Here is a 10,098-nt window from a genome sequence, read left to right as displayed (position 1 = left end):
GTGTGAATGCGGGGTCCGCGGCGGCCTGCACAGACACAGTCCCGTCGCTCACAGCAGACGCGGGGAAGTAAGCGAAGCGGGTCTCCCCTCCCACCGCCTCTCCTGCTGGGCTTCCTCCATTACTGAAGGGGTTTTGGATCACAGCCTGTGACAGATAAGAGAGAGGAAGAGAGACGGGGGGAAAGGCATGAACAGGTAGCAATGGAGCAGTCGCAGCAGGTAAACGCACACCTCAGTCTCTGTCAGACTTGATACTGGTATCCCCCATCGGCCCCCCTGAGTAAGACTCGGTGCGGTTTGACAGCAGGAGAAAAAAAAGGAAGCAGCAGGGATCTTGTTAGAAGAGATAATAGTGAGGTCAGTCCAGCAGCATTCTGCAAATGAAAACAATTTTGAGCTGTTCTTGTGGGAAAATTGCAGATTTTACAGATTTTTTTTCTCTCCTGAATTTAGCTATGAACACTTCCAGTGTTTCTTTTACTAGAAAAACAAACTGCAGCTGTGTCTTTAACTCTTTTATGAGTTCTTTTTTTCTTTTTCTTTTTTTTAAACAGACATCATGCTCAAACACACACTTTACTGTTTCTAATCCTTTTGAAAAGCTCAGACAAACTACCTCTGTTTTGATCTCTAATCACAGAAAAATAAAAACATATCACAGAGCAGAATCGTGGGACTCAAACACGTTTCTAACCATCTTTAGACAGCATTTCAGTTCTGTAGCATTAGTCTTCAAAGTCAAGCTGAGTCTACAGAAACACAAAATCTTACCAAGTGAAATTGTCTCATTTTTAGTCAAAATGTCTTATCCCACTTGATTTAAGATACATTTATTTAACAAGCAACATTTGAGCAAGATAGAGGGACTTGTTTTAAGACATCTTAAATATCTTGTTAAGTCAAACAATCTTGAAATGATCTTGTTTTGATTTGTAATTCAGAAGAAACTAGGTTTATTTTACATTTCATACATTTTTTCAAGCTGAGATCTTATTTGTAGAAGACGGATAATCTTGATTTAAGACAAACACTTTACTTGATTTAGGTAAATGCATTTTATTGGAGAATCTATCAGAAAACAGCTCCATTGATAAAAAAAAAGAAAGAGAAGTTGTTGTTTTTAAGGGTGGGTTACAGTTTTCAGGCAGTTTCTTCTAAATCATATAAAAATATACATCCTCAAACTACATGCACACAATGAAACACCTACTTTAGAGCATATCTGGCTTATCCTAAAAAACAACATGACTGAATATTAGTATATCCAGCTCACTATGTGAAGACATTATATCTCAAGATGCTCGAATTAAACTTTGTAATCTTATTTCAAGTAAAAGATGGTCTTAAACCTAGAGAAGTGCTGCTATAATACAACTAAAATGAAGGTGAATATATCTCAAATGAAGAAGTTGACATGAAATGTATTAATGCAAAAATCTTTTTTGAGTGAAAAAATATTAATTGTTAGCATTCCTGGTTTATTCTGAGACACTAAGCTTTAAAATACTGGTAAAATATTGCTTAAAATAAGTTTTCCCTGCTAATTTTAAGATCACAGTTTACTAAATATGACCTCTTATTTTAAGAAATCTTACCAAGCAAATTTTAACTTGTTCAATTGTCAGATGTTTTGCTTATTTCAAGGTAAAAGTACCTAAAAGTACGATAAAAAGAGGGAGGTTTTGGTACCTGAGCCACAGCCTGAGGAGCCCCTGTGAAGGCTGCTGCAGAGACGACACTCACTGCTCCTCCTCCATCGTCTCTCGTTTCCAGCTGCTGGTCAGTCACCTGAACAACACGATACGTAACCTGGAAGGTGCAGAGAGGAGCACAGGTTAGTAAGCACTAAGCAACCATTTGTTTGTGTGAAGCTGTAAACAGTCCCATGACAGGTGTGCTAAGCCACAACAAAACTTTACCTGGCTTGAAGATTTGTTTATCATATCTGCTGCCTCTATCCAGCTGAGCCTCTCGTGTCTAGCGCTGCAGTCCTACTCTCAGTCGCGCATTGATCTCACTTAAGGCACATTCTGAAGCGTAAGCATATGCGCTTGATTCAATTTTAAAAACAAGTGGAGAAAAATGAGCCTGTTTATTCCAAGAATCAGTATTTGTATTCCTCCATCATGTGACTCTCCTCCTGACTGACATGTGACAGCAGCCCCATGCCAATCCCAGGCCAGACTGTAATCACATGATCGCTCACGCTAGTCTTGTTTACAGCCAAATGAGCCACATGGATCACTGCTTTAATTCCCTCCAGTGTAAATAATCCAAATACAGAGAAACTAACTTGAACAAATTATTTCTCTCTCTCTTTTTGCTTCACTGTTTCATTGTCCACATGTTGAAGTGAATTAACTCGATTAGGGGATGGCGAGGAGACACTCTTGACAAAGGTCACCAGTCAATCACGGGACTAGAAAAAGAAAAACACACATTCGTACCTTCAGGCAATTAAGAGCCTGCTATCCTCCTGACTTGTCTTTGGGGAAAAAAAAGGAGGGAGCCAAAATCAGCCAGAGAAAACACATGATAACACTACCAGATAACGACGTAACTTCCAACCAGACGGATTGTCTCGTGAGATGTTTTTTCACACTGCGAGGTGACTGCACTAACGGGAAAACACTCTAATGACTCAACTCTTACTTACAAATGCATACGTGTGGGGAAATATTGGTCTCATGTACGCATTTCTCCCAACCCTTTTCACCCTGTTTACTGTAGTTACGTACCTGACCACCCTCAGTGCGGAACTGATATTGTATGTTGTGGTCTCCAAACCCTGCAGCCTGCTGGACGCTGGCGATGGTGACAGCTTCCTGCTCCTCACCTGTTCCGTCTTTGGGGGATAAAAAAGGTTAAAGGAAGCTGCAAGGAAAACAAATGAAGAACAGCTACGAGAGCCTTCAGCAGAAAACTATACACCACTATGAGTTACAAATGCTTCAAGGTTCTCAATTGCAAACTAGGAATGCACAATATTATCCGCATTATATCAGATATCGGTCGAGGCAGATTTCTGTCTAACATGAGTTTGGTTCTGCTCGAGGTTTCTGCCTGTTAAAGGAAGTTTGTCTTTACTGCTGTAACTTGCTAAATACTGCAAAGTGCTCTACTCGTGGTGGATTAAAATGAGGTCAGACTGAGTCCTGTTGTTAAGATGAAACTAGATCTTATCTTGTCTTGGTGTTGGGTCTTGGTTAATAATTTAACACAGAGTACGGTCTTGACCTGCTCTGTTTGTAAAAGCATCTTAAGATAACATTTGTTGTGATTTGACGCCATACAAATAAAGATTGATTGATGGATCAGCTGGATGATAAAAGCTTAAAAAATGAATCATCAGTATTTGCAGATATGTGCAAATTTTCATTGATATTTGTGACCGATAGGTTGGCACATTCATTTTGCGTACACAAGATTTTTTTAAACACATACTGATGAATTTCTCATAGATGTTGTTATGAAATCATAGTTTGAAACTTTTTGTATTATTCATTTTTGGTGCCACGTGTTTGACAATTTTGTTTTCGTTTCCTTTATTTTTTAATTTTAATGCAACATATTGTTCATTTGCTGAGATCATTACTTTATTTAGCATTTGCTTTTTTTAGTTGGCTGCTATTGCATTTTGTTTTATGGATACAGTGCGACTTTAAATGGCTGTTTTTCTTATTTGTGTTTTTTTGTGTGGACTGCAGGAAGACTAGCAACCACAATGTGGACGCTAATGGGGATCCTAATAAAGAAAAAAGAACAAAGAACAATGAGCTTCAACATGTCAGCTGTGTTTAAGTATTTCCAAATGTCTGGGCAGACACCAAAACAGTATTTTTGCAATGCTTGTGAAGCACAGGTGATGTGAGGAGGAGCAAAGCAACACTCCTGTAACATTGACACTTAAAATGTGCATCTCAAGAACTGTCATTGTGAAGCACCAAGAGGTTCCTTTTGTGTAAGAATGATAAAGCTCCAGCGCCAGCAAAGACCTATCAGTAGTCTCTACATCCTCTGATTTATTGCTCTTCACTCCACCCCTGGGTTTTGACAGATCTTGGAAAATCTGACTTTTCCTGTAACGCACCTTGGACATGGAATAATCTTCAAAAAGAGGTCAAATTGGTCAGATTAATATCACTGAACACATTTAAGATTATCATAAAGAATGTGGTTGTATTTCTTGAAAGTCTGCTGTGTATTTGAATATCTTTTCAGAAATGTTGACCATTGTGATTTCTGTGTTGAGTTGTTTGTGTTATTGTTGTTGTTTGTGACTCTGTAAGTCAACCTTGGCCACTGTCTCTCAAGATTTTTTATCTCAAAAGGAACTTCCTGGTGAAATAAAGGGTAAATCAATTTTGAAAAGTTCAGTCTTTCCACTGAGAAATAAAAGAGCAACCAACCAAAGGTTAAGGAGTCTATCAAGAAATTCACTGGATTCATTGCTCTTAATAACCAGCCTTTCAGCGTGGTAGAAGATGCAGGCTTCCACAAGCATAATGATGTACTTGGATCAGTATCAATATTAATTTCTGCCAAAATGAGTTTGAAAATATTGGCATATCAGATATTAACAAACGTCCAATATTGTGCATACATATTGCAAAAACTAACAAATACACAAAGCAATTCTTATTTGTATTAAAACTTCAACTATTTTCCTTTGCCTATTATACAAAATATACACATCACTGCTGTGGAGTTCTTAGAGGGGAAAAATGAGACTTGATGAATAATTTTTACCTTCAGATGTCTGGACAACTTCTTCTTGCTTCTCTTGGCTGCAAACCAAACACACAAGTGATAAATAGAAACTACACACGTGCTTCTTATAAATAACATTATTAAAATTAACCCTCCTGTTATGTTCGTTTCTCTGGAACAGCAATAATGTTCCTGGGTCAATTTGACCCGGGGCATATTCAATTATCCAAAAGTGTCAGAACCCAAAAAATCCCAATCCACATTGTTTTAATCTAATTTTTAACTCCATTACTAACCATTTAAATGAAGATTTGGTCCATTGGTGTTCTTTAATTCTCACAGATCATGGTTCAATGAGAATAACTCATTCGTTTTTCAATTTATGTTAAAACTTTTTTAAATGTACATTGAAAAGCCCTAAATATAAATACAAAAGTGTTTCATGATATAGATTTTTGTTTATTTTATTCTAAATTTTGAATCTTTTTATTTTTATGAAGTGATGTTGATAAATTAACAAGAGACACCTCTTCTGTCACATGCTGCCCAGGTTTTTATGCTGTATAGCTGGTTTGGAAGGCATATATTTCATACAATGGGAGGAACCTCTGAATGCCACTAGCCTTTCATCCACTGTGACATTAGGGCCTGGGTTATAGAGCAGTGGAAGTTGCTCTACTGACTTGTCTCTCACTGTCCCAATGGCTGCCAGCTTGTTTCTATTTGATCCCAGCTCCTGCAGTCAAATAGTAAAGTGTCCTTGGGCAAGGCATTTTCATTTTATAAGTTATTTACGCTAAATAAGCCAAGCAGAAGTTTCATAGCAAAAAAAAACTTTACTTTTTTTTCAGATTTTTGAACTTTAAAATGGGTCAATTTGACCCACAACATAACAGGAGGGTTAATTCTCACAGATCATTGTTCAATGAGGATAAATCACTCGTTTTTCATTCAAATTCATGTTAAAACTCTTTAAGTACATTGGTAAGCCCTAAATACAAATACAATAGTTTTACATGACATGGATTTTTGTTTATTTTATTTTAAATTTTGAATCTTTTTATTTTTATGAAGTGATGTTGATAAACTAACTCCTCTTCTGTCACATGCTGCGCAGGTTTTTATGCTGTATTTAGCTGGTTTGGAAGGCATACATCAGGGGCAATTCTGGGATCAGATATTTAGAGTTGCTGAGCCGGGCAAGATACATTTCACTGTTTTGTACATTTGAATGCATTTTTATTCCTACATTTGTAAAAGAAAAGTACAACCCTTTTTGGGAAAGTCTGTGACTAAACCATCAAATCTGGTAAAGGTTATTTAAATGCTGAGCCACAGCGAAAGAGAAATGGATTGGAATCATAAAAGAAACATATGGTAACCCTAATTTCTGGGGAAAGACAACTCAATTTGATACAACAGCTCCATAAACAGTATGTATGTTTCTGGAGTAAACCAGCCCCCTATGGTGAGTACCAAAAATACCAAAAATTGACATTGGAGTTATTTTTTGGACTTTCATTTGAAATGCAATGCACATCATGTAAAACGTGGTGGAGCTGCTGTATTTTTGTTGTTAAAATATTACGTTTCAACCAAGTACTGCATGGTTCTGAAACTTTTCTAGCTTGTTAAAAAGGACATACAGTGAAAAAAAATAAAAGTGTCTCAAATTTTAGGGGTGCTGGGATTCAATGTAGAGAAGAATGTGCTAGAAACGCATATAGAATATATTATCTAAAATATTTCCAAAGGGTTAATTTGACCCACAAATAACAGAAGGGTTAAAGTACCCTTTACTTTGTTTTGGCTGGGTGTGAACATATATAAGAATCAAGGAGTACAGGTGCAGTGTAACAAAAAGTTGTGTTACCCACAGAAGCTGACAACACAGCCGTTTGTTTTTAAAGCTAGCTTAGCTGTTCTGCTGTCATTAGCTCATTATTATCCCCTTTCCCATAACTGGACATAGCTCATTTGTGTTATTAATACTCAGTTATCACCTTGCAAAGTTCTCCACATTTCTCTTCTTTTAATCACAATCTTGTTTGAATTTGTTTCTACAAGTTCTCTAATGTCGGGCCTTGTTACGCATCCTAAAGCTATCTGATATAGCATGTTGTTGCTAGCATGTCCCAGTTAGCCATTTTGATCGACTCTGTTACCTTGAGTTGTCCAGACTCTGTTCGAGCATATCCATCAGTGTGAGAATCAAAAGTGATATTCGGTGTCACAGACGGAGATGGAAGTGCTGATCACGGGAACAAACACTCGGGTCATGTGAGAGAGACAGCCCAGGACACGTGAGGTACGGCTCGGTGTCGGAGTTAAAATGGAGGCCGCCGCTGCTGTTAGGTGAGCCGAGGTGACTCCGATCAATCAGCTGTAGACCGCCTAGAGGAGGATTTCAGCTCACTGAAGACCACCGCGGTCTACGTGATCAAAGGAACTGTTTTTATCCCCCGAGACCAATACACCGAGTGGAATTCGTGGATATGATGATGGTCATCTGAGGAGAAAATGGGAAGGACGGAAACTATCTCAAAGGAGCATTCAATTTTAAAACATAAACCGAATCCACCGTCAAGTGTCCTCAGGGGTAACATTAATGTTCAGTGACTTTATAAAAATGTGGCTTTATGGTCTGGCTCAGAACAGAACAAGTATTGGATGAAACGTTTATAGGCTATGACACATTATTGTTATTTTCCCCAAGAAAACAGACACAAAGTACCTAGCACACAATGCTTTCTCCTGCATCAAAGATCAAACTTATTCAGGTCTCTTCTGGTTATATAAAATCCTTAAGAGGACGCAGGGAAATTGATAATGATATCCCTAAATGACCTTCAAGGCTATTAGAGAGAAGAATCATTACTTAAATAAATGTGTTTCATTGCACCCCTGATTGAAATCACAGCTGGGGCATTTCTAAGGGTGACCAGGGGTGGTCATGGCCCTCTTAAAGTTTTTTTATATAGTTATATCTTTGGGCATTTTCGCCTTTAATGGTCACCCCAGCTGAAGAGAGACAGGAAATGTGGGGAACAGAGAGTAGTGTTGTAGTACTCAAGACCGGTCTTGGTCTTGAGACCATAGACTGTATATTAAATGGACAGCGTTGCTCTGCCTCTTCCCGTTGTACAGTTCTGAAGCCAAAAAATCCCGCTCCATTGTGCAGCCAGAGCCTGTGAAGCCACTGTAACGAGCTCCAGCCTACAGCGTAACGTCATAAGATGCTGTGTGTCCTTTAAAGTTTCCCTCTACGGCGGCTGTGAATCAAAGGAAACCCCGTTTTTTAAACTCTAATAACTAATGAAAAAGAAACCTTTCAGGAAAAAGAGGACTTGGACACAAAACAGTCAAATACTAACTACATATAACCACAGCATACGGATGTGAGAAACATTCGTACGACGTGTATTTATTTTTTAAAGTTTGACTGCTCCCCCATTCAAATGAATGGGAGAGACAGTTTTTTTCACACTGCTGTAAGCCTCACCACCAGCCGAGGGAACTTCTCCCTTGCTCAAGACCGCTTATTTAAGGTCTCGGTATCGTCTTGGAATCGGAAACATTTTTACCCCGTCTTGTCTCTGTCTCGGACTGGGCGGACTCCCTATTTTATATCAAGACCAGTCGAGACCACAACTGATGCACTCTGTGTCCCTGTCATTACTGTGATAAGGATTACCACAGTCAACACCTATAACCCATCAGATAAAAAAAACTACTCATATTAGAAAATAGAAAATGCACGCAACTAATGAGAAAAAAAGGCTTGACAAAATCCTGCTCAGCTACTGCTACGACATCCTACCTCTCCTGAGATCACAGTCAACAGAAAACACAGTTTTAACTCTCATCTGAAGCTAAAGTTAAACTAACAACGAGGAAAAACTAAACTTAGGGCTTCAAAATACTCTCACAGCGCGTCAAAAGAAAGGCAACAAAGACAAATCCAATCCTTGTTTGTTGCTGTTAATTGTATTTAAAGCAAACTTAAATAAAATAAACAGACATCTTTTATTTTGTTTACTCTCATGATGATTTTTCATTGATATATATGCCCTGCCACTACAAATTTCTAAACAATGATTGGGTATTTGCTTTTTCAGAGGAAGTACTCAAGTTAGACAAACTATTTTGGCTGTGTCGCAACAGTACACTATTTGTGACTTTGAACAAGAATAGCCCACTTTGTCATTGAAGATTCAAGCTAAGATAATTTGAATGTTGCCACTTTATGTTACTTTCTGAAATTAAAATAATCCAAAAGAACATATCATATTTTGGATACTGTCATGTTAATACTTCAAGTATGAAAATTAGGGTAAAAATGCTATTCATCAAACATACTTAATACCACCCCTGCAAAAGTTGGTGCCCTAGTTTGGCTGACCCAGTCTAAAAAGTCTGGTTTCATCTTTATATTTTAACTTCATTTGTGCATATTTAAATGCCGGATTATTCTGTGCTTGCTTGATTCGCATGAATAACTTGCTCCATTCACGTGTCAAATCCAGTGTAATTTACCCAATATACCACCTTATACCAACCCTGCCACTATCCATTCCTTATCCTTACCTGCCTCATTCTTCTTCTGTGCCCTTTTTCTTCTTCTTCTACTCCACCCCTGTATCAGAGTAGATTGACATCTCTTTACCCAGACAGACTCTTGTAATTTTCCCACACTAAAGATTCATTGTAAGTTGCACTTTGGACAAATAAAACAAACAAGGTTTTTCCTTTTTAATGAAGAAAACATTACTCTATGTACAGGACAGGATCAGCAAAGAGTAAATCAACCAGCTCCACAGGGGATGCCAAAATAGACATAACCTGAATGTTCCTCACATGAGCTTTAATTTATTTTATTTTAGCCTTTGAAAAATTACAATTATTGGCAATGACATTATGTTTATGTTAAACTTAGAGAAGTTCTCTCCCAGTACTAAACGGAGTACCAGTACCAAACGTTGCTCCGTTTGGTTTCTCTTCATCCAAACAATCTAAATGATCCCCTCACTCGATCATTCCCGGATCACTTCCGGTATTTGGTACATTCCCTTTCCGTTAAAAATAAATGTAAATTTGTTTCAGAAATGGTTAAAGTGTGTTGTAAAATTGTCTCACTGCTTGTAAAAGTGTTTTTTGATTTTGTAAATTTGTTTTCCAAAATGTAAAATTTTGAAGGACACCATACATTCGTAATCACAAAATGAAATAAAATAAAATAATAATAGTTATGATGATAGTCATCATCACCATCATCATATTGACTTTTTACTGATTGTGGGTATGTATTTTTTGACGGATGCTATCTCAAGCATGAGGCAACTTGACCAGTATTATGTCAACCAACCTATTTTATACAGTCTATGCAAC

The 10,098-nt window shown here is 37.7% G+C and overlaps 1 protein-coding gene across 2 annotated transcripts in view; it reads right to left on the bottom strand.

The window, feature by feature from the left end:
• Positions 1-9,922, bottom strand: part of LOC117822606 (upstream stimulatory factor 2) — a 24,501-nt gene extending 14,579 nt beyond the window's left edge. Inside the window, exons 1-5 of one of the 2 annotated variants that reach the window (XM_034697431.1) lie at positions 6,876-9,922; positions 4,750-4,787; positions 2,739-2,845; positions 1,690-1,809; positions 1-145 (exon numbers count right to left, since the gene is read on the bottom strand). The exon at positions 1-145 is cut by the window's left edge and continues 9 nt beyond it. In XM_034697431.1, coding sequence (XP_034553322.1) covers positions 1-145; positions 1,690-1,809; positions 2,739-2,845; positions 4,750-4,787; positions 6,876-6,910 — 445 coding nt within the window. In that variant the 5' untranslated portion in view covers positions 6,911-9,922. The remainder of the gene's footprint in view (positions 146-1,689; positions 1,810-2,738; positions 2,846-4,749; positions 4,788-6,875) is intronic. The other variant, XM_034697432.1, reaches the window with a different exon arrangement.
• Positions 9,923-10,098: the final 176 nt, after the last annotated feature.

The sequence above is a fragment of the Notolabrus celidotus genome, chromosome 12 (genome assembly GCF_009762535.1).
Source record: "Notolabrus celidotus isolate fNotCel1 chromosome 12, fNotCel1.pri, whole genome shotgun sequence".
In the NCBI taxonomy this organism is placed as follows: Eukaryota; Metazoa; Chordata; class Actinopteri; order Labriformes; family Labridae; genus Notolabrus; species Notolabrus celidotus.
Note: the sequence above shows the minus strand (reverse complement) of the source record. Positions and strands in the feature narration are given on the sequence as shown.